Raw genomic sequence first — 24,474 nt, 5'->3', positions numbered from 1 at the left:
TACAGCATGGAGCCACACAAGCTCTGGACCCTGATCCCTCGTGGGATCTTCAGGGCCAGATTAAAACATCTGAAGGGCCAGATGTGGCCCCCGGGCCATAGTTTGCCCATCCCTGGACTAGATAGTTCAGGTCTGTTGTAATTATAAGAAGAGCCTTTCAAATCTATTAAAATTGGATAATAGTGAAAAGTTTAAAGCCTTGGCAGGTCCTTCAGAAGGAAAAAGAAGACGGTTCTAAATATCACATATGTGTCAAGGTATCACATACAAGAGAGGGCGTGGGGGGTGAATTAAGGAAGCTGGGTAAAATCACTGAACAATAGATGACATTGAGACCACAATAAAGACAGAATCCTTGCTCTCACTTCTGGTGCCCAGTGCTCCATCTATTATTTACAACACTAAAACATATTTGAAAAGTTTAAAAGTAGTGTTATTAACTGTCTGTTAATGCTTTAGATTTATGTTCATAAACCAATTGGAAATCTAATCAACCCAGTGTATTAAATGTATTTTGTCTAATAGTTGAGAAGTTGTTCAACTACATCTATGCTCTTATATTTCACTGTAAAATATAAAAATTGTTACTAATTCCTACTTCCTTTTAGATGGCAGTCAAGCACAATCCTTAGTTTGTGTCCCTCTTGATGTGACAGACACACTGAAATGTTTCAGAGAAACCCTAGAAAAATCTAAATACCACAGCAGAGCACTTAGACACAGCAGAAAATTGCTTTCGCTATTTCTTGCTCACACACAAGGTAAGGTGTTTGTTATGGTGTCCCTTAATTATCAAATGTTTGTGGTTCCAAGCCACCCCTATAACAAGTGACTGCACATGGTACATATTTTTAGTAGCAAATATTGGAAAATCAATTTTTAAAATCCAGTGATAGTTGAGAGTAAGATAATAGTCACTTTTATTTAAAGAAAAATTCTGAACTCTGGTAAGGCCAAAATTTAATCAAACATTTTTCTCTTTAAGAACATAAGAACAGCCATAGTCTTCAAAAAAATAAAAATAAAAAGGAAGTATATTTTCACACAATGCAGAGTCAACGTGTGGAACTCTTTGCCAGAGGATATTGTGAAGGCAAAGACTATAACAGGGTTCAAAAAAGAACTAGATAAATTCATGGAGGATAGGTCCATCAATGGCCATTAGCCAGGATGAGCAGAGACGGTGTCCCTGTCCTCTGTTTGCCAGAAGCTGTGAATGGGCAACAGAGAATGGATCACTTGTTGATTACCTGTTCTGTTCATTCCCACTGGGACACCTGGCATTAACCACTCTGAGAAAACAGGATACTGGGTTAGATGGAACTTCAGTCTGATCCAGTACGGCTGTTCTTATGTTCTTCATTACAGCTTCATTCATTCATTACAGCTTTACGTTATCCATTTAATTCTTGTTGCCCTTTTTTGGCCTGAGTTGTTAGCCAGTATTTGGGCCTCTTGATGAGTTATTTTCATTAGGAGGAGAAGTTGAAGATAGAGTTAGGAATGTCTCTAATGCAGTCCTATTTTTTTTACAAGGATTGTATATAGAGTTCTGTTTCCCTGAACATAATAGAAACAAAGAACAGCAGGCAGTTTCCTTTCTCAGAAATCCAAGTCTGCCTTTCCAGTGAGTACTGTGCCTCAGAAAAGCTTCTGTCTCTAGGTTTCCTCGCAGTGCCATATGCATGACTGCTTCTCATGTTTCTGCTGGCTTTCTTCTCAGTTCACACTCAGACATACAGCTGTAACCAATATAATAGCCCTTGCATTTGCAAATAGTTTCAGTTAACCTCCTCTTATTCTCCCTGGATTAGTTCGCGTTCAGGCCTTGTTCTGTACCCAAGTGCCTTGGGATGTGGCTTCCTATTTTACTGTGGTAGCTACATGGAGGAACATTTGATTGCTCCTTCTACTCAGCCTGAAAGAAGAGCACTTAGGACAGTGCAGTCTTTGATTATCTATAGGTCAAAGACCCTCATGATGGCAGCCATTAACATCTTTCAGCATCACAACATTTATTTTTCAAGACACAATGAATTACAACTTTTAAAAAATAAATCCAAGATCAGCATTTATGAACATATCTACAATATGGTCAAATGTAGTCTCTTGAGTTTAAAACTGCCTATATTGCGGTATGCAGTGTTGTTGCAGCTTTGTTAGTCCCAGGATATTAGAGAGACAAGACAGTGAGGTAATATCTTTTGTTGGACCAACTTCTGTTGGTGAGAGAGGCAAGCTTTTAAGCTTCCGGATCTGAAGAAGAGCTCTGGGTAAACTTGACAGTTTGTCTCTCTGACCAACAGAAATTGGTTGAATAAAACCTGATTCAGAGCAGGGACTTAAACCTGGGTCTTCCATGTGTCAGATGAGTGCCCTCGCATGGTGCTATTTTCTGAGGGGGGAGGGTGTCTCTCTCTCTTTCTCTCTCTTCCCCCCACCCTAAAAAATCAATTCTGTACCTTAGAAACCTTCTCATTGAAAGTTTTGTTGAAACATACAAGTTTTGGTTCCAATAAAAAAAATTGGTTGAAATATTCCCAACCAGCTCTAGTTACTACACTCAGAAGGTTCAGATGGCCTCTGCTAAAAAGAGAAAAAGATACCAGAGGAGGAAATCATCTGCCTCCTCCTTCATTATCTGTTGACCTTTCAATGTCATCATCAAGGCAGCTAATTTGACTCCTTGTTTGGGAGCCATGTACATTTTCTGGAGTATCTTTTTCCTCCCCCCTGCTTTTCAGAACCATTTGTTTTATTTTTGTGGGGCCTGGAACCTCACCACTACAGACCATTGGATGTAGAGATCACAGAGGTGGGGTATTCTAGAGAAATCCAGACCTCCCCACCTACCAGCCCTATTCCCAATCCCTTTTCAGAGACCCCTTTCACAAGAGTGTGTTACATCAAGAAGTGGAGTCCCTTTTAAGTTTTGGTGCAGTGAAAGAAGTGCCTCTATAATACAAAGGGAAGGGGTTTTATTCCTAATGCTTTTCAGTATTGAAGGAAAAAAGGAAGTGGTGCACATTTTTGGACTAGACACAGCTAACCACCTTCAGCTGCAAATTCAAGTTCTAGGTGGTAAAACTGCCCTCTGTAACTTTTTTTTCATTGAGGCACAAGACTGGTATGCAGCTCTCAACCTCTAAGATGCTTATTTTCACATAGTAATCCATCCTGCTCATCCTGCTGGGATTCCAAGTGGGTATTTTCCAAAATCTGTAGAGTGTTCTACCATTTGGTCTATTGGCAGCACTGAGGGCCTTCATTGAGGGCCCTTGTTATGTGAGAAAACAAGGAGTCCAGATTTACCCATACCTCGATGATTCGCTCATTTGAGGGAAACCTCCACAACATGTGACCAACTCCACATGTTGCTTTTTGTAGTTTATACAGATAGGGTAAGAGATCAAGCTACTTAGACCCAGAGATTTTTCAACTAGATTTCTACTTGCCTTAAGCTATACTATGAATATGCGAATTTAGACCCAGCTTCAACATTATAGCTTACTTCACGATGGCTCAGGCAGCTACCACAGCTTCATTGAGAAGTGTTCCAATCTGAAAAATTTGTAGGGCAGCAACATAGGATTCAGTACATACATTTACACAAAATTACTCCTTAGTAGAGTCATGAAAATCTGATGCCCACTTTGGCAAAACTGTCTTGCAGTTGCTATTCAGGTAGACTCTGAGCATCCACCTTCCATGATGTAGGTTACTGCTTGTAAGGCACCAGGAGTGGAATAACATGGACAAGCACTCGAAGAAGAAGAAACAGTTACTTACTTTATTGTACTTGTGATTCCTCTAGAGGTGTATTCCACAACCCATGTTTCTTCCACATAACTACAGAATCCTATAACACCTGGATTCTATACTGGCAAAGGAACTGAGGGACACTTGGGGTCACCCCAGCTTTTATACCATGTGGTGTATGAGGTCAGCCTCAGTGCATATGGACAGCACATCTTGAAGAACCACAGTTACTTGGCATACAGAACATCATGTCTGCAATGATTCCAGCATTCATCACTGTGTAAAATAGAATACTACTTAATTTGCTGTATATCTCTGGATTGACATTGTGTTGAGTTGCTGACTGACTTTCTGGTCCTGGAAAGTTTCTCCTTGAAAGCTATATGGGGCAAATAGGAACATTTAAAAACTTGTTTGTTTAGTGCTTTCAGGCTAAATCCAGAGTACAAGTAATGCTCAGTGTGTCATTATTCATTTATTCAGTGCAAATTAATATATATACTGCAGGGATAGAAAATGTTTCTGAAAAATGCAGCCTGCTTTTCTTTTCCCATGTTTATTCACTTTTAATCACAAGTTGGCTATTCCTTCTAACCTGCTATTATAAAGACCAGAAATGTAATGTAGAAATCAGACACTGAAAATATTTTGTTTGGGTGATATGGTTTAGAATCATTTATGTGAAGGAAATATGGCTGTAAACTATATTTAGTAAGTAAATTACATTTCTGACCTAGATACCTTTGGAAGAGTACCCTATCGGATCTCTTCAAATGAAAAAGTGGAATTTAGTGTGGGAGCTGAACTGACATTTCTACCAAAACCACATGACCTTTCTCAAGAAAAATTTAATTTCCCCAGTAGGGTCGAAAGCAGACCATTACCTGAGTCACAGCTCTCAGTAGTTGTCTCTTCATATGAAAAAACTATTGGTAAGATATTTACATATTTTTGTTTACAGCTAATACAAACAACTCTGTTTACCTATGTTCATGTTCTTCTTCATGCAGTTTTATTCTCTGTCCCTTTCACGTCAGACAGTCTTCACAGCAGGTATTCCCCATCCACATAGTGATTATGGGACAGCCCCTACCCCCACCCCGCAATAAAAAATAATTTCCCCAATATGATCCAAAACAAGCCAATACCTCAGTCACAATTTTCAGTAGTTATCTCTTCATATGAAAAATGTTACTTCAGTGGAGCTTCGCTGATTTACACCAGTTGAGAATCTGGCTCATGATTTTATCATCTGACCGTGTCCCTTTACTTCCTTTTATAGACTTTTCCCAGGAAACCATTTGACAGCTAAGGGGGTTTATGATTTTTTAAACTGCTGTATGCAACCTGTAGAAATGAGAGAATTGCATTTGTATCATGAATGCTTATTTTCAAACAAGTTCTGTCCATTTAATCAGTCTGAAAGAGATTCATGCATATGTCTTGCTCCAGTTGGAGTTAGTAGGAATAGGGTTGGGTCCACAGTCACACATTTGAAATTAAAATATCCCCAAATCCTCAGAAACCTTTACATAAAATATTCATAATCTTATTTACTATCTCCCGTGTGCAAATCTATTTCTGTTGCAAAGTTGTTCAAGATCCAGTAATGGTTTTAATGTTATAATGGATTTTTTTCTAATTGATGAAAAACAGAAATCCTTCAAATAAATAACCAGAGAGACCTCAAGGTGCAGGCTCTACATGAACTTGGAAATCTTCACTTTTATGCAGGAAAGAAGAGGTACATAGTCACTGGATGAACAGTAGATACAAAAATGACACTTTTTATTTTTGTAATTTTATCTATATTTCTCCTGACTTTCAGTTCTTCTATGAGTTAACCTGCTGTCTTCATTTCCATATTGTTCTCCCATCCATTTTCTCTACTAACTACATTAATGAATGGCTTTCTCTGGAACCGATATATATGCGTCTCTATGAAGTAACTATGCCATTTACCGTACAGCTATTTGATCTTAGTAAAATATTGATCAACTTGTGAGTTGATCAAAAATTATATTTTTTGTGTCTTACAAACTAGATTCCAATTTTCTGTCTGAATAACAATTATTTGTAGCTGATAGAAAGCAGAATAAAACTCTTCTTCTGCTACAGAAGATGTCAGCAATATGATGGATACATTTTTTTATGTTACAGAGCTGCTTTTAAATACTGGTGTCAAGCCCTTGATGAAACACTTAACATAGCTGATGTACTTAACAACTGGCAAGAGTTAGATGGCTTTTCAAAAAATGTTACTGACGACTTTACGGATGGAAGTTCTAAACATTTTAGTGAGAAATGTATTTATCAAGCTGGAATTTGGGGGTGCTTGCATGCAGCAGTTTTAGCGGCTAAGATAGCTCAGTAAGTATTTTATTTTTTAATGTATTTCTTTAGATTTTAGAACTCCACATCAACAAATGCCCATCTAAGGCCTTGAGTGCCCCAACATAAATTTAAAAACACATTAAAGAGGAGTTATAAAACAAAATCAGTCAAAGCAGCTGTACTTCTGCTATTACCCTGACCATGTCCCTTGCTAATTAACAGTGAGCATGCCCAATACAGTATAACTGTAAATTCCCACACTGCATCACAGTTTTTCCTTAAAACAAAAATTAATCCCCCAGCTTCCTCAGTCTTCTTCCAGTTCCCACTCAAGCACTTGAACTTTGTAGCATGCCCAGAAGGTTAACAGATTTAAGCTATTTTAGATCAGCACGTGGAGAGTATTCTAAAGGGAAGTGGCCCTCTTTGAGAACACTCTGCGGACAGCCCCCTCTCTCAAGCACTGCCCTCTGATCTTAACTGCAGCTGCATGGCACAGGGAGGGATCATAGGAATAGAATAATAATATATGTATAAAACATAAAAATCTAATAAATGATTGACAAATTGTAGCCAAAAGGACTTTACATCCTTATTAATTTTCAATAGAAACATCAAAATTCTCAAGTTAGTGCTCTTAATGAATATTAATATATCAGGGCAAATTTAATGCGGAAAAATTGTAATTTTTCTGATTAGTCTTAGGTCAGATGAAGTTTTATCTGTTGTATGCCGGACTACCACAAATAACTATATCAGCCAAGCTATCGTATGCATACTGTTAAAAGACCATAGTTAAGATTCTGTTTTGTGCCTCTAAGAGGCATGGCACAGAATTAGCAGCCAAGGGGGGAAAAAAGGGGTGGGGGCATAGGTGGCTTAAACTACCTTTTGTGGCCACTGATCCTGAGCTGCTCTGCAGCCCCAGGTGTAACTTAAGCAGCAGCCTGTCCCTGGGATGCCTTGCTCCACAGTGCACCCAGAATCTCTGCAGCACTATGGCCGCAATCCCAGTACACTTCCACCCCATGTGAGTGTCACAGTTCGGGGCAAATGCACCTGTATTCCCCCTCCGTGGTCCACCAAGGGTACCCATCTCCTCAGCCGTCACCTTTTTTGGGTAGTAACCCCTGTCTGTCTGCCTCCTGACCAGGATTTTTCCAGGCTGTGCAGTTCCCTGCCTACACTGATATTCCCAGCAAGCCAGACTGCCTAAACAGGGTACCATCTCCTGTTTGCTTTCTCTTCAAAGGCTATGGACAGCCTAATGGCCCACAGCTATGAATTATAGTATAGCTCTTTATAAGCAAGTACATTTATTCTGAAGGTAAGAGCATTACTGAGAAAACATATTAAAATAATAAAAGAATCTACATGCATGCTAAAAAGCTTTCAAGAGGTCACCCCAACTCCAGTCTCTGGCTCTGATAAGTGTCACTCCATCAAACCTCACAACTAGGTTTTCCCTGTGCTTACAAGTTCATGACTGGTTTCAGAGTAGCAGCCATGTAAGTCTGTATTCGCAAAAAGAAAAGGAGTACTTGAAAATAAAATATAAAATACAGTATTTTCCACTGAGTGCATCCGATGAAGAGAGCTGTAGCTCACAAAAGCTCATGCTCAAATAAATTGGTTAGTCTCTAAGGTGCCACAAGTCCTCCTTTTCTTTTTAAGTTCATGACTGTATCAGATTCAGAACCAGAACAACCAGGAATAGTTCAGCCTTTTCTTTTCTACAGCACGGGCCTTTGATCTTGGTCTCATGTAGTAAGTGATCAGCAGACAGTGACCCCTCCTCAGGCCATATTTTCAAAAGGCTGGGTTTTTGCATTCCCCAGAGATGTGGAATTTATATTTACCTCCCCCTAGATATTCCCCAGGAAAACCACTTACCACTTTTTGTTCCACAAGTCCATTGTTATCTGGCACATTGTTCAATATAGTCCTTTGATCCTCCAGGTCTCACATATGTAAACATATCCCCACCGTGGAGGTTACATACAACACTGGCCCATAATTATACAATGAACCCCAAAGATACTTACATTTAATTCAGTTAGGTCTCCCAAGGATGTTGCAGGAAATTGCCAGATCTGTCACAGCTAGGGCTTGTGAGGGAGCCCTGGGAAAGCAGCCTTACAGCTTTCTTCCTCAATTCCTGCACTGAGGGAATCCTTCTCCATCAATTTCCAGGGCTTTTAGAGCCCCTTTGTGCTACTCTGGCCCTCTTACCCAAAGTAATGGGACTGGAGCAGAGGTAAGGATTTTGCCCCATAACATGCAAAAGATTAAAGCACTTTGCACATATTATACACACCATAGTGGCCAATCATCATGAAATCTCTGGTGAGGTATTATGAGGGAGGATATAGCCACATATCTATTTATTTCTCTTTTTTCTATATAGGTTCTTACACTGCCCTCATGACCATAATATTGAGAACCTTCCAGTAGTTCATTAAGCCATGTGACGTAACATTTTCAAATCTGAAAAACTGCTAGAGGTCATTATTAATAATTATTATAGTAGGAAAAAAAGCTTTGTTAATTAACATAAATTAATGAACACATTCAAATGTCTTACCTATATGTTATACTTAGGTATATATTGACATCAAATGTGAGACTAAGAACTAAATGCTGCATTTTCTCTGCTATACTTTTTAAGGTAAGGATATATTTTCATTTAGAATTTATTCAATAGTTGGCATATTGTTTTCAAGGTATAAAACTCAATAAATGGCCAATGATATAAAAATATTCCCATATCAAATTATGTAGAGTCAAGATTGAAGGTAGATACCAACTTATGCACATGTATTTTAGTCTCAAAAATTATCATTTCAATAAGAAGTTAGTCTCCCAGAGAAGAAATAAAATATTGTAATCTGAAGATGGCTAAAACATTTGCCAGTCAAATAGATTTTTTCCTCTTGAAGTAGATACTATCAATATCAGCAGGGTGCTTCCTGTCACAGATCTCTACAGAGTCTTCATAGATTGTCATACATTTTTAACTAGGTAACCGGGAGTATAGAAACTTTTTAAAAAATTCACTGAAGAATGTTTCTTTTGGTAATGCAAAATATTGACTATTCATGCTAAATTTTCAGCTGTTAGAAGTTTCCTCTAAAAGGTATGGCAGAGCATTCAAATGAATAAAAATTTCACTTAGAAAGAAAGTAAGATCTTTAAATTAAGAATGCAATCTTTTGGAAACAAAGTCAGGAGTAAAGATGTTTCTGTATACTCTGGGAATGGAGATTATCTTACTAAAAACAGGGATCCTGAAAGAGGGATCACAAATATCCTGTCAACTGGATTTCTCATACGCACAAGGGGTCTATGCTAATAGTTACCAATGCAGCCTCAGGAACTTAATCAGCTTCATCCAAAAAAATGGAGAATAGAAAATTCGTAGTATTATTTTAATCACATGCATCATCCTAGGATCCTTATGCTGCAGCCTGATCCACGAGGATAGAACCCATCCAGATTGAAGCCCTGTTAACTTCACCAAGAATAGAAACCAAATCCTAACATTTGAGCAAAAGCATTTCAATTATCTATTAGCACTATACCGTCTGTGATACAAAGGTGAAAAATGTTGATTCCACGAATCAGAGAGCAATAGTATCAGCCGATCATCGCAGTATTGTCCCATTGGAAATACTTGTGCATGACTGGAGTAGGATCTGTCCTAGTTCATTCAGATGGCTGTAGCTTGATGGGAGTGTGCTGCAAAATATGATCAGTCCACTGCCATGGTACCTAACAAGGATAAAGTCCCATAACTTGTTTGGTTTGGAAGGTTGTTTTATAACTTTGTTTCCTCTTTCTGGTATAGTCTTTAATCTAGTTATTGTCCCAGGTTTATGCTCGCTATTTTGTGTTTCACATTGCTGCATGAATATATAAACAGTAAGGCCATGCCTGCACTAGGGAGCTTACAGTGGCACAGCTGTACTGATGCAGCGGCGCCACTGTAAGATCACTCATGTAGATGTTCTATGCCGATGGGAGAGAGCTCTCCCATCGACATAATAGAACCACCTCCGTGAGTGGCAGTGGCTATATTGGCAGGAGAGGCTCTTCCACCCACATGGCACTGGGCACGTTTACCACTTATGCCGGTGAAATGTATGTCTCTCAAGGGTGTGTTTTTTCACATCCCTGAGCGACATAGCTTTTGCCGACATAAGTGGCAGTGTAGACACGGCAAGTCTCTAGGCCATGAGTGCTAACTGTGATGTCATAGACTCTGTATAGGAGGAATTTTCAATTTCAGAGACAACATTCTTATCTTGTACAATAGTCGCCCTTCTACAAGTTTTGCCCCTTAAAATCCATTTAAGATGGATCAACTTTAGTAAACAACTCAAAGAAAACACATTTTCCCTATTTAAACTTACTGTCCATATGTCAAAAACAGTACTATTCTGTGGCTTGGTCTAGCATAGCAAAGACGCTGGCAGGCAGGATGCCGGCCATCATTATCCAGGATGTTCCCACTCTCTAGGGCTCTCTCTTCAGCTTTTTCACTTTGACTCCTCCCTCACTCAGCAGGCACAGGAGGGTAGCGTTCATGTCTTCAAATAGTAGCCATTTCTCTTGTGACCAAAGAAGACCATAATAGAAAAAAGGGAAAAAAACCTCCCATTGGTTCTGCCTCTTACAGTAGCATTTTTACCTTGGGACGGCTATTGTTGTTTCTGCTTTCAATGAAAGAAATCTCACCTACCTCAGTGAAACAAGGAGGTGGCTGAAGCAGTGTCCTGAGCTGTGACGGACAAAACCAGCCCCTTAGCTTGTGTAAAGGTGGTAGTGACTCTTCCAGAAGCAGCAGGAAGTTGGTGGAGTCACAGGCTGTAAAAGACCAAACCAGCCTGCTGAGCTTGTGCAAAAGAGAGAGAAGCCCTTCTGTGGGGGAAGATACTCTCCATAAAGAGATGCTTTAAGACTTCCATGAGGTGAGGAATCTCAACAAGCCCTTCCTCCTTGTTTTCCCTGGCTCCTGAAGTGCTTGAATGAGTCATTAATTCCTTCCTGTATGCCAGGGGTGGCCAACCTGTGGCTCCGGAGCCACATGCGGCTCTTTAGAGGTTAATATGTGGCTCCTTGCACAGGCGCTGACTCTGGGGCTGGAGCTACAGACATTAACTTTCCAGTGTGCCAGTGGGTGCTCATTGCTCAACTCCCTGCTCTGCCCCAGGCCCTGCCCCCACTCAACCCCTTCCCCCAAGGCTCCTGCCCCTTCCCCCGAGCCTGCCATGAGCTCATTGCTCCTCTCCCTTCCCCCGCTCCAGCTTCCCACTCATGCGAAACAGATTATTATGGTAGGTGGGAGGAGCTGACTGGCAGGGCTGCTGGTGGGTGGGAGGCGCTGGGGGCTGGAGCGGTGGGGAGCTGATGGGGTACTGCTGATGTATTACTGTGGCTCTTTGGCAATGTACATTGGTAAATTCTGGCTCCTTCTCAGGCTCAGGTTGGCCAGCCCTGCTGTATGCTATCAGGAGGCTTTATACTCTTCTCCTAGGGGTTACCTGACATATTTTCAAGAGCCTCTCTGGAGATTTACTATTCTACTTCTTCCACTCTATCTAAAGTTTTGTTTTGATGTGCTCTGACTTGGAAAGCTGAGCCCTAAACCCCATTAGGAAGGTTTCTTAGCAGGAAGTGGCATATTTGCTGAGGCTTCTTTTGTGGTAATTTTGTTTATTGGGATGGATGTGGGTGTGGGTGTGTTTGTTTTAGTTTGTTTGTTGCAGACTTCCCTCCAAGTCCTGAGTCAACAAATAACTAAGACTACCAGCACCTCTCCCTTTGCCACACAACTGGTTGTTATAAATCTGCTCAGGGACTGCATAGGTTCCCAGAAAATTCTGAAGGAGGAAAGGATAGAATTAGAGAGCAGGAAAATACTGGTTGATGATGATAGTCATTCTGCCTATCAGACCAAGAGGACCAACACAGAGAAAGCCACTGAAAACAAATTAGCAGTAATTTTGAATTTAATTTACCTTTGAATATAATTTACCTATCCAGACAAATAGACATTGTTTGTGGCTTTTCTGGACCTAGATCTCCTTCTGTGCTTTGCTCAGTGTCATCTGATGCTCTCTTCTATCCATCTACAGCCGGATCTCTCACTCGATCAAGGTTCAGACATGAAAACATTAATCATTCCTCTACAATTTTGCATGGTTTTATTTGGAACCAGGTGAAATATAGAAGTTGACTGAATTTCATTTTGAGCTTTGGGAATTGTTCATCCTTTTTTATGCTTCACAGCTGCATATATACTTACAAATATGTCATTTTTATTATTTTCAGACACTGTTTAGAGTCTCTATTCCACATCCCACAGCTGATTGTGACTTTGCACAATACGAAATACACAAACTTATTCCTGGCATTGATTTGTTCTCTGATCGCTACAGAGCTGATGTCTCCACTGTAGTTGCAAGTCTGAGTTTCCTTATATTTGAATTGCATTGTGCAAAGCAAAATCTAATAGTAAGTACTATTGAAAAACATATATAAATGAATTGTAAGTCATCATATTTAATAGAAAATTGTTATGCTTAATCTGTTGTGGGTACCCTGCATGTTTTGGAGAGAGCCTTTGTTATCTTTGTTGGCTGGTGGTCTGGGGACTGTTGCAACAGGGTCATGGCACAGAGTTTTGTATTTTTTAATCCCTTGGGGCAGAGATTCTCAAACCGGGGTGTGTGTGTGCCCCGAGGAGGGGGATGCCTCCAGGGATATCATAGAATGTATTCTGGGGGTGGGGGGCATGAGAAGCTTTAGGGGAAAAAATCTTACTGCACACATTGAGAGCTGGGCAGCCAGAGAGTGGCAGCTGCTGGCCGAGGGCCCAGCTCTGAAGGCAGTGTCACCACCAGGAGCAGCAGAGAAGTAAGGGTGGCAATACCATACCATGCCACCCATACTTCTGCTATGCTGCTGGTGGTGGTGCTGCCTTCAGAGGTGGGCACCTGGCCAGCAGCCACTGCTATCTGCTTTGACTTCAGAGCTGTGTGGCCAGAGCGCGGCAGCTGCTGGCCGGGTGCCTGGGGCAGGGAGTGCATAAACTATTAGACACAAAGAAGGGGGGCATGATCAAATAAGTTTGAGAATGACTGCCTTAGGGTCTGTACATTTTGTGTGTGTAAGGTCAGCAATACTGATTTATTATTTCATGCCATGTTGGTGGAATATTGTAATGGTCTCTCTCTTTCTCTCATTTATTTCCTCCCTCCTTGAAAGTGTCAGTAGTAGTCAAGGAGTAGAGCTAAGCTCAGGCATAGAAGTGCTTTTCACATGAAGCCAGATGCAGAGATAAACTAGGATTTTATCCAGTTTACAAATGGAATTCGCTGCAGAGCTAAACAACCACTGTGCTTATGCTGTGTCTTCCTAAGTAGATGCAGCTGCTGGCTTTTCTACCACTCACAGTGTGTCCAGGTTGTCAGTGGATTACAATTGGTTAGCATAGATAGGGCACTTGTACATGACAGGAAGCCAAAAATGCATTGTGTTCCTAAGCACTTCAGAGGAAAACACATAATATATGTGATTTCAAGAACCGCTCTACTTCAAAAGTGAGTGTAGATGCAATATATTCAAAGCACATTAGAGAACTTTAATTATAGATTCAGCAAGTAAGTTATTTTAGTTTTATTTTCCTCACTCTCATTTCCTCTTCCTTCTCTTAAAGATCTGTCTTCACCACTTCCTTCCCTAATTGATTATCTTTACTAGAGCCCTGCGAGTGACTGTTTCTTTAATCCTGCTTCCGTCCTGCCCTACAATACCACTCCCACCCGCTCCTGCATTCTTTCTTGCGTTTTTATCCCATTCTCACCCACAAAAATCTTAGATCCCGCAAATCCCACAAGAAAGACAGATTCTCCTATGCTATTTTTTTTTAAAGTTGGTTAATATATATACAAATGGAATTTAGACACAATTTTTATCACTAAAAGAATAAAACAAATCTTGTTTAAACTATGTAAAAATATTTTAACTCCTGTTATAATAGACAGCAAATTTCTTTTGATCCCTCGCTTAAATTTAAGTATTGAAACCTTTATTTAAAAAAAAAAGAAAAACTTGCTTTACTTTGCTGAAATTCTATTTATGACAAACTGACTGGAGATTTAGTGTTTTCCTGCAAATTACCACAGTCTCTTTTTTTTGCCCACCCAATTGCACCTGTAACAAAGTACATTTTACCTGCTTCCACTGTTATGGCAGCAGGTCCTGCTGCAAGGCTCTCGTCTGTACTCCTGCCCTCCACCAAGTTCTTTCCCATTTCCCACTTTAATTATGTCCCCTCCTAGCCCCCAGGTTAATTTTATTCTATACAGATTGCCTCTTTCTCTCCTACTTTAATGAAACACATACTCTCACCTGCTTATCTATCTCAGAGAGCAGATTGCTAATCACATACCTCTTTCTGCACATTTATAGACACATTGCTCCTGTATCAGGTAGAGTAGCTAGTAGGCCATGGATCAGAGGCACTGCAATAGCAGTACCAGCAGATCAAGAGCTACATTTCCACTCTATTGTACAGTGTAATCAGTTGTGGGACTGTTTTAGACAACGGACACCATTAAAGCACACTTAAAGTGAGGTCAAATTTGGCTCCAGATTTTGGTTTGATAAAATAATATTTTACAGAATATATTTTTTCAGAAATACTTTAAATTTGCAGAGAAAACATTTTAAGAAGAGACTAAGATTCCCTTGAGGACTTTGTAATTCAGACACAGAACTATTAAACTAGTTCATGAGAACCGTAAAGTGATATTGACAAGAAAATAACTATAAACCAAAGTAACACTGCCTAGCTTGTTTTCATTGTCCACCCTGAAAGAAAATTAAAAAGAAAACAAACAGTATAAGTGGTGAACAGTAAATCAGATTACAAAAGTTCTTTCAATGTTAATCCAAATATGATTTTTAACCTGAGTATATTTTAATCTTTAAAATAGTGAACAATGTTTATTTATGATTGCAGGACTGGGTCGTAGTACATTATACTTTTTTGTGTGAGTTACCCTTAGATCAGAAGTTGAATTGAAATTAATGGGACTGTTTGGATAGTTAAATATTAATCACATAAGTAAAGATTATAGGATCGAGCATTTACCTTTTATTAACTTTGTCTAATAAAAATAATTTAGATCAAGAGACAAATTCACTGTTGGATAAGCAGATTCAACTCAACTGAGCCTTGTCAGGATTCAATTTGTATTATAATCTAAATAGTTTAAATTAGAACATTATTATATTTGACTAGGTGTTTAATATTTTATAATGTCATAGGTATACTTTTATCCTTTTAGTTATTGTTTTAGAAAATTTTTGGCGAGTGCAGACTATTTGAGCAACCCTGTGTACTAAATTCATTCAAGTAGATGTACTCTCCTATGGTACATCAAACACGCCTGAGCTAAGAGGATAATTTTGAGGAAACTTTAAAGTCTGTTGTATTCATCAGATGAAAGATAGTGCTCTAAGAATAGTAGGATTGGCTTTAGCCATTTACAGAATTTTGTAAAGTATCCATTCTTCACAGAACACAAGAGAAGCGGTTCTGAAGAAGATGTCAAGCCAGGATGGCAGTGGAAGTATTACCACTGTAACTTAGGCTACTTTCCTGTGTTTTCTTTAATGTACAGTCTTCGCAGTACTGTATTTTTGTGTTGGCAGACTTTCTGGCTTTTATGTCTAGACCACCTAACATTTTTTTCTGCAGGTTTTGCCATTGTTCACATTGTACCAATACTTTGTTTCTGAAATTTGTCGGGACCCGGTTAAATGTATTGAAGGAAGAATCCTCAAGGTAATGTAATAAACCTTCTAGCTGCTACAACGTATTCCATTTTGAAATAAACATTTCATTTAACTTTATTACTAAATGTAATTGATTTACTGTTCCTTGGTATATAACATTGTGCCATGAACTGTAAAAGAAATATTTTATACTTGAATTCTTGTTCAATATTTTTCTCTCAATGAGCATCTTGATGGACTGAGAGTCCTTTGTAATTGAAATCACTTATTTTTATTACTGTCTTTACTAATCAAGACTCCTACAATAGTCAAAAATATGAACATAACATATTCCCTTCTGAGTCTGGCCTTTTTCTTTGGCAAACATTGATTTTCCCCTCTCCTGCTCTTTTTAATTTTTTTTAAAGTTACGTGTACGTGGCGTGGCTGTCCTTATTCACTTCCTTACTCACTGTCAACACCAGTAACGTCGTCAAGAACTTTGTCATAACTTTTGGAATAGTTTTGTCACTTCATTTGTACTCCTGCTAAAGTTCTTTAAATCTTAGTGTGAGTGCATTTTTTAAAATAACATAACTTGTAAGTGAAAGCTTAACTATTCTAGAGTTTGGATGACTCAAGGAAATGATGAGGATTATGGAGAACGTTTTTTTTTTTTTTCAGTTTTGGAGAAAGGTTGTTTGTTTTATTGTTGTTACATGAAAACTTCAGCTTTTGGGTTCATTTATTCAGTACAAGACATACAGGATTGCTGTCTAGCAATGAACATTCTCCATTAAATTGTGTCCAGTGGTCAAAATTTGGGTCAAAATTACTTGACGATTTCCCTTTTTAATATATTTTATTGTAAGTAAATGGAATGACTAAGAAAAGACACTAAAACTAAATCTCAGTTTCTTTTTTCTTTAAAGATTAAAGTACTTACAGACTTAGGATTTTTTGCGGAGGCTTTCCATGAACTGTGTCTGCTCAATCATGGCAAAAAAATTCCCTGGAAAGTACCTGCGGGCTACAGACTTATTGGGAAAATGATGGTAAAATATGCATGCTTGAATTATATTTGTACCCTCATATGCCACGAAACTATAACACTTGGTTCTCCTTCATTGAATTATAATGATCAAAAACCTTTACAAGCAGTAGAGCCATTACTAGTTCCTGAAATTACTAGTACTCCAGCATCACGCAATAAGCAGTTTAGGTATCATGCACTGAATGAGGGAGAGAACCGGTCATTGAACAGTGAAGACAAAAATAAAGTTTGAATACCTTCCTTGTTCACTGAGTTCCGTCCAGACTATACAATGAGTAAGGCAGGCGTCTTGCAGGGAAAAGTAGTATGTGACCATGTAGTTTAAGACTATGGGTGAAATCCTAGCCTTATTTCAGTCTATGGCAAAATTCCCATTGACTTTAGTGATGCTAGGATTTCACCCTTTCTTATAATGCATATGCACAAAGGGACAGAGTTAAGGATGTATGCACTTGGGCATCTCCTGATCTTGAAACATTTTATTTTGCAACTTTAACATTCCTTTCCTGTAATCTCATGTAAAGAAGTGTGTGTATAAGTGTGTGTATATACTTCGGTGTCCAAAACAAAGGTCTGATAGCCTGATTAGTTCTGTTGTTTGTCATTTGAGGATTAGAATCACCCATGCTAGATTAAAAATAAACAAACACATTACAAATCGTATCTTTTCACTACTTGAGTTCTTTAATTGCCTTCAGTTAACATTAGCTTCCTCTCTTCCTATTAATATTTGGTTACCATTTTTAGCATTTCACTATAGGAGAAGCTTGTAGCCCTTTTAAAAGGGCCACTGTTATTCTGGAAAGATGAGTACAAATTACTTTTACATACCAAATGTGGCCCCAAGTTCCTTGAAAATTTTGTAGCATTACAATTACATGGTCCTCTTTTTTTAAAATGTTTTATTCCTCTGTTTGTGTGAAAAGCTAACACAGGCAACAGGGGAAAATGACTGATTGTGGGGAACCAGTGAAACTGACTGCAGAGGCAGTGACATCAAATGCACAAAAGGCTGGATTCTGATTTCCTTTCCACAAGTGTTATTGAGACCAGAATCAGGGCTAAGGAAAACAGATTACAAAAAAGCTGAAAATATACAAAATGTCAAAAACGTAAATTAAATAATCTAAAAAAAAGAGAAAAACATCTTCCTTTCCCCCATTTTAATGTGTAGTAATCTTAGGTTTCATATGAAACATTGCTTAAATGAAAAGTGTTCAGACAGAAAGGTGATCTTATTTAAAATTTCCAATGTTTCTTTCAAACAAATACCATAGGGAGACACTTCATGGGTTAAGAAGCTGAAAGTCGTGCAAGAGTAAGATACCAGTGTTTCCGAAAGAGAGTGAACATATTGCACCCCCACTAGATTGGGCCTTAAAGGACACCAGTACCATTAATGATATTTTCTTTGGCCCTCTGGGAACCTTCATTATTCAGAGCAGCACTTAAGCGTGTGCTCAGCCCTACTGAAGTCAACTGCATTTGAACATATGATTAAATGCATTTCTGAACTGAGGCTTACATGACAATATAGCATGTGACACTGTACCACTACACTGGTTTCCCCCAAGTTCCTTGTAAGAGCATCAGCAACTCATTCATCATTCATTGTTACATTTTAATTCCAGTCTTTTCAGAAATTCGACTCATCGAAACCCCTCCTGACGAATGCAAACTTACAGGTAAGAAAACAACTTTATCTCCAAGAACTAAAATGTTAGTTCAGAGCATGATTATTCACCTGCATAGTACCTGTAAGAGTCAATAGGAATTATGTGACCTGGAGAATATACCTATTCCTGTGATTTCTATATAACTTTGTATTGTCCATTATATGCCTCTGTAAATGTTTCCTTTTATTATTATTTATTATTTTATGTTAATAATAACACTCTTTAGCACTTCATATACATTAAATTTCACAATAGGCCTCTTTGGATAGAAGTTAGTCTCACCGTTCCTCGGTGTGTCACAACTGAGAATACCAGATTCAGGACAAACTGCTAAGAAATAGGGCAGACACACTGCAAAACTGGTGGTTATTCTTCCATGAGAAATACCAAACAAGCAACAGAAGTAAATTTCTGTCTTACCACACTGGCTAACAAGAAGTCAGAACTGCAGCCTCCTTAGGTATTCCAGTCCTTGTTTCGACTCCCAGGCACTAGAGTTAATGATAAGTGGTTATTTAAAACCAGTTTCATCAACCAAAGGGCTCTTCTGGTTCCAGAGGACTAGCCACACACCCAGGTCAATATATAACTTAGATCTTACCCTATAATTATGCTGTTGCCAATCCTTTAGTATCTAATATCTAAAGGTTTATTTATAAGCGAAAAGAAGAGAGACTTAAAATTGATTAAAGGAATCAAATACATACAATAATCGCAAAGTTCTTGGATTATTCAGTTAGTATTATTATTGCCAGTTTACCAAATGAGAAAACTGACAGAGATTTGACATGACCAAAGCTGAAGAATCTCCACAGGATCACTGTGGCTCTATCTTGAGATTTCATTTAGTTAGTTCTGCTATTTATATACTTCATGGTACTATATTAAGAACCTCTTCTAGCTTTTGGAGTGGTAGCCGTGTTAGTCTGTATCAGCAGAAAGAACGAGGAGTACTTGTGGCACCTTAGAGACTAACAAATTTATTTGAGCATAAGCTTTTGTGGGCTAAAGCCCGCTTCATCAGATGCATGCAGTGGAAAATACAGTAGGAAGATAGATAGATATACAGAGGTTTGATACAAAATTTAATATTTATGAAGAGCTAAAAAGTTATAATTATTATTAGTAATAATTAAGGAAGCATTTACAGAGAGTAGAATGAAAAATACAAAGTTGTGTAGCAAGTACACAGTATTGTTAGTTTTGTGATGCAGGGGGTTTTTTTTGCTGTGGGGGGTTACAAATAATGTGAGTTTGCTCCCTGCCTTAATCTCTCTAACAAGAATAAAGTCTGGGAGCAGAATTGGGATTTTGGCTGAGATTACTGATATAGAAGTTTAATTGTATACTATTTGTGACTACCTCTGTTCAAGGACAGATACATACTTTGTAAATAGAACAAATTATGGAAATATCCGGCCTCTGTCATTGATTTTCTCCTCCAGCGGGAAACTCACCTGTCAGGCTCTCCCATATGCGACCACTTGGCAGAAAAACACCAATTCCTCCATGGTGACAAATATTATATTATCTAGTATGAGTCATAGTCATATCTACTTGTATTTTCATGAATGTCATTAATTGAAGTGGAGTACACATTTCTTTTATTGAATTCAAATATGGTGGTTCGCATGTAATTGCATATGAATTCAAATTATTTACTTTGCTTGTAGGTACTAGAAGACTTATTTAATTGGAGTCTACCTCCAGCTGTGGTTTCAATGTGTGATCAACAAATCATGAATAAATTAACTTTGGCCAAAATGCATTTCATCATTTGTCTTTCGGCAACAATAAATAGCATTCCTGAAAAAGTGATTAAAACAATCTATTCTGTGGATAACACTAGCTTAAAAAAGCCAAGCAGAATCATGGAGTCAAGCATAAAAAGTAATTATAATTGTCATGAAAAAGTCTGATCATCATTTTATTTTATTCTCCAGCTTGTTTCATGTATAATTTTATCATTTTTAGCATTTCTGTACACATTATACTGATGCATTTTAAAGAATATTCATATTATGTCTTGCTGAAAATGTAAACGTTTATTTTTTATTTTAGAAAGTTTAAACATATAAGTTTTCAAATTTTTATAGTTAAAATTTCATATTTAAATTTAATTTAGAGTTGCCTTTCATTCTTACTTGTTTTTATAGATACATTATTGTTGGTGGATCCTCTGGCTTTTTGTGCTTTGTACTGTTTTAACATTTCCTGATCACTTTCTTCCAAATGAGTATCCATTTTTTCATCTTGGGAGATGAATGACTGGCTTCCTTTTCTTTTTAGTAAATTACCCACCAGAAGATACTTTTTAGATCATGATGTGGTCACCTATTTATTTTCCTTTCATAGTCAGAATGCTTCACTTATTACTATTAATTATATATATTCTGGGATCTCCCAAGATATGTTGGGGCCCTCTCCAAACATAAGAGATAGTTCATGTCCCCAAGATCTTACAGTATAAAAAGTTGAAGACAGAGAAGTAGATATGGGAACAAACAAAATGGTCACAATGAGGAGAAAGACATGCTTTGTTTGTTCCAAAGATTGTTGGATTTAGTTTGTTATATATAAACTATGCCTAACTGCTCTACTCTTCCTCATTGGCAGTTGCAGGCTCAGTCCTTTTCTTCATGGGGCTAGCTCTTGTGGGATTGGAGGTTTTTCCAAATTCCCCCCGCCCCCCTTCCCCCCCAAAAAATCCCCCAATCTCTAAACGGAGAGCCCTGTAGTTGCACCTGAGATGTGTGAAGTATAAAAAGTTTGGCAGGATGGTAGAACAAATGTAAATAAGAAATATGTTTGAGAACAGTCATGAATTTCTCATGAATATTCAGTGAATAGAAAAATAAGATAGATTCTTCAAATTATTGAGAATTATTTGCTCAGCTCTGCTCCTTTGTAAGTTGAAGTCTTTCTTGGAATTTAACTGCTATCCTTTGCTTTTACAAATGTTATTTGCCAGTTAATGCAGAAGTTACAAGACACCAGGAACAAAGCAGCATTATTATACAGCTGGTCAGATGTAAAGACGAATTAAATATGGCTATGCTAAAGGTAATTTTGTTGTTTAGGAAACAATCCACTATTCATCAAATGATATATTTCCTATGTAGCCGAAATTATACTGTGGGGACTAGATGATGTAGGGAACTGGAAATGAGTTAAAGAGTCTCTACTTTCTAGGTCACTGGTTCTAATGTGACCCAAGCTGTTAGTAGCTATAGGTAGTGTCCTACCAATTTCATGGCCATGAAAAATGTCATGGACCGTGAAATCAGCCCTCCCCCATGAAATCTGATCTCTTCTGCTGCTGGGAACCCACGGCTCCTAGCTGCTATTCCGGCCGCGCTAGGGAGGGACAGGAATTGTCCTTCTCTGCATGGCCGCCCTTGGTGGGGAGATCAGACCCACCTACAGAGGCAGCGCAGAAATGAGAGTGGTACACCCTCACTTCTACGCTGCAGCAGCCCTGGAGCTGGGCTCCAGGCTTCCGTTTCACCCCCGCTCCGCCGTCCCCAGTGGCTTCTGCCACAGCACCAGGCACCAAGCTCGAGGCTTCCTCCCGCAGTGACTCTTGCCGGACTGGAGATTCTGCTTCCAGTGGCTACAGCTGGGGCATCCTGGGCTCTGGGCTTCTGCCCTCACTAGGGTTGCCAACTTTCTACTCACACAAAACCGAACACCCTTGCCCCACCTCTGCCCCACTCCTCCTCTGAGGCCAAGCCATGCCTCACCCCTTCTCTGAGGCCCTGCCCCCAGCTCACTCCATCTCCCCTTTGTTGCTTGCTCTCCCCACCCTCACTCACTTGTTCATTTTCACTGGGCTGGCTCAGGGGGCTGGGGTGTAGGAGGGGGTGAGGGCTCTGGCTGTGGGTGCAGGTTCTGTGGTGGGGCCCTGGATGAGAGGTTTGAGGTACAGGAGGGGGCTGGGGGGGTGGAGCCGAGGGGTTTGGAGTATGGGAGTGGGCTCTGGGCTGAGGCAGGAGGTTGGGGTATGGGGGTGTGTGACAGCTCTGGCTGGGGGTGCAGATTCTGGAGTGGGGTTGGGGATGAGGGGCTTGGGGGGTAGGAGGGTGCTCCAGCCTGGGACTGAGGGGTTTGGAGTATGGGAGGGGGGGGGTCTGGGCTGAGGCAGGGGGTGGGGGTGTGGGAGGAGGTATGGGCTCTGGGCTGGGGGTGCAGGTTCCAGGGTGGGGCCAGAAATGAGGGGTTCAGGATGCGGGAGGGAGCTCCAGGCTGGGGCAGGCAGTGGGGTGTGTGCGCGGGTGAGGGCTCAGGGTGGGGGTGTGGGCTCTGATGTGGGGCCAAGGATGACGTGCAGGAGGGGGCTCAGGGCTGGGGCTAAGGGGTTCGGAGTATTAGAGGGGGCTCTGGGCTGGGGCAGGAGATGTAGGTGTGTGTGAGGGCTCTGACTGGAGGTGCAGACGCGGGTGGGGCTAGGGATAGCAGTTTGGGGTGTAGGAGGGTGCTCCTGGCTGGGACCGAGGGGTTTGGAGGCGGGGAGGGGGATCAGGGCTGGGACAGGGTTTTGCAGCCTGGGAGTGGGGCAAGGGTGCAAGCTTTCGGCGGCACTTACTTGAAGCAGCTCCCGAAAGCAGCAGAATTTCCTCCCTCTGGCTCCTATGTGGAGCCGTGGCCAGGCAGCTCTGTCCACTGCCCCATCCGCAGGCGCCACCTCCGCAGTTTGCGGCCAATAGGAGCTGCAGAGGAAGCCCCGAGATTAGGGGCTTGTGCGCCTGCCAGTTGCAGTCGGGGAAGCCTGGGCTAGGTACTTCCGTCCCCCAGCCGCTCCAGCCGGGGAAGCCTGGGCTTGGAGCTTCTGCACCCTCAGCCACTCCAGCTGCGGCTCGGGGCAGTCCAGACTCAGGGCTTCCCAGGCTTGAGGCTTCAGTCCCGCGGCTGCAGCCAGTCTCTGGGTGCCCAGGCTCAGAGCTTCTTCCCCTATGGCTGCTGCTGGGGCTTGGGGTGACCCGGTAGGGGCTTCTTCTGGGGCTGGGACACCCATTTTTCCTGTGGGGCCTCCAAATTGGCCAGGGACCCCTGCCTTAATCTATGCCTGGCATGGACTAGCAACTAGGAGCCCCCTCTGTTTCAACAGAGAGGCTTGGGACTAACTTGGACATGAGAACTAATGTACCCATTCACCTTTAGAGGTGGTCCCTGCAGAACATATCTGAGTTATTTTGATGGGATAATATACTGGATAAATAGAAAATAATTCTCTAGAACCTTTGACAAGGCTTTTAAAAGAGAAGCATTTCATTTTCATTTTGTTGTGTAGTTTAAGAAATTACAGCTCCAGGGATATGACAAAGAAAAACAAAGATTTAAAACATTTTGAATAAACTTACTGATGCTCTTGATAGGCATTAATTGCTGCCTGTATGAATTCTGCCAAATCCATGGAAAAGGTAAAGAAATAGATAGTGAGAGAAAGTAGTCATTCTAGTGTCAGTTGCCTGTTCTCTCCTGGCAAATTAATCATCCTCTATCTATGATCCTTTACCCTGGAAATCAGGCTATTGCTTATTACCTCACCTAATTGTTTATTGCTTATCTTAGATATTAAACCTCATGCATCATGGTTTATCCCAATCTCTAACTATTCAGAGGTGGGAGGAAAAATTATCCCTTATTTGACCACTGCAGGGTTCTTACACCTACCTCTGACACAGTTGGCCACTATCAGAGACAGAATAACTGTCTAGATGAACTTTGGGCCTGATGCAGTAGGGCAATTCCTATGTTGTTTAGTTGGCAACTAGAAAGTAATACTATGCTGCTCCATACTTGAAAACATGCCATATATAATTTTTAAATGAGTTGGAAGAGTGCTCTTCTTTTAGAGACTACAAA

At 40.1% G+C, this 24,474-nt stretch overlaps 1 protein-coding gene across 1 annotated transcript in view; it reads left to right on the top strand.

Annotated features, from left to right (window-relative positions):
* The window catches only part of CFAP54 (cilia and flagella associated protein 54), a 216,676-nt gene that overhangs the window by 130,458 nt on the left and 61,744 nt on the right, over positions 1-24,474 (top strand). The window contains exons 41-51 of the mRNA XM_084646844.1: positions 609-761; positions 4,497-4,691; positions 5,416-5,503; positions 5,920-6,129; positions 8,695-8,761; positions 12,427-12,609; positions 15,863-15,949; positions 16,812-16,934; positions 18,565-18,618; positions 20,283-20,499; positions 21,581-21,672. Of these exons, the coding sequence (XP_084502970.1) occupies positions 609-761; positions 4,497-4,691; positions 5,416-5,503; positions 5,920-6,129; positions 8,695-8,761; positions 12,427-12,609; positions 15,863-15,949; positions 16,812-16,934; positions 18,565-18,618; positions 20,283-20,499; positions 21,581-21,672 (1,469 nt within the window). The remainder of the gene's footprint in view (positions 1-608; positions 762-4,496; positions 4,692-5,415; positions 5,504-5,919; positions 6,130-8,694; positions 8,762-12,426; positions 12,610-15,862; positions 15,950-16,811; positions 16,935-18,564; positions 18,619-20,282; positions 20,500-21,580; positions 21,673-24,474) is intronic.

This window comes from Lepidochelys olivacea, assembly GCF_965140295.1.
Source record: "Lepidochelys olivacea isolate rLepOli2 genome assembly, chromosome: 1".
Classification (NCBI taxonomy): domain Eukaryota; kingdom Metazoa; phylum Chordata; order Testudines; family Cheloniidae; genus Lepidochelys; species Lepidochelys olivacea.
Note: the sequence above shows the minus strand (reverse complement) of the source record. Positions and strands in the feature narration are given on the sequence as shown.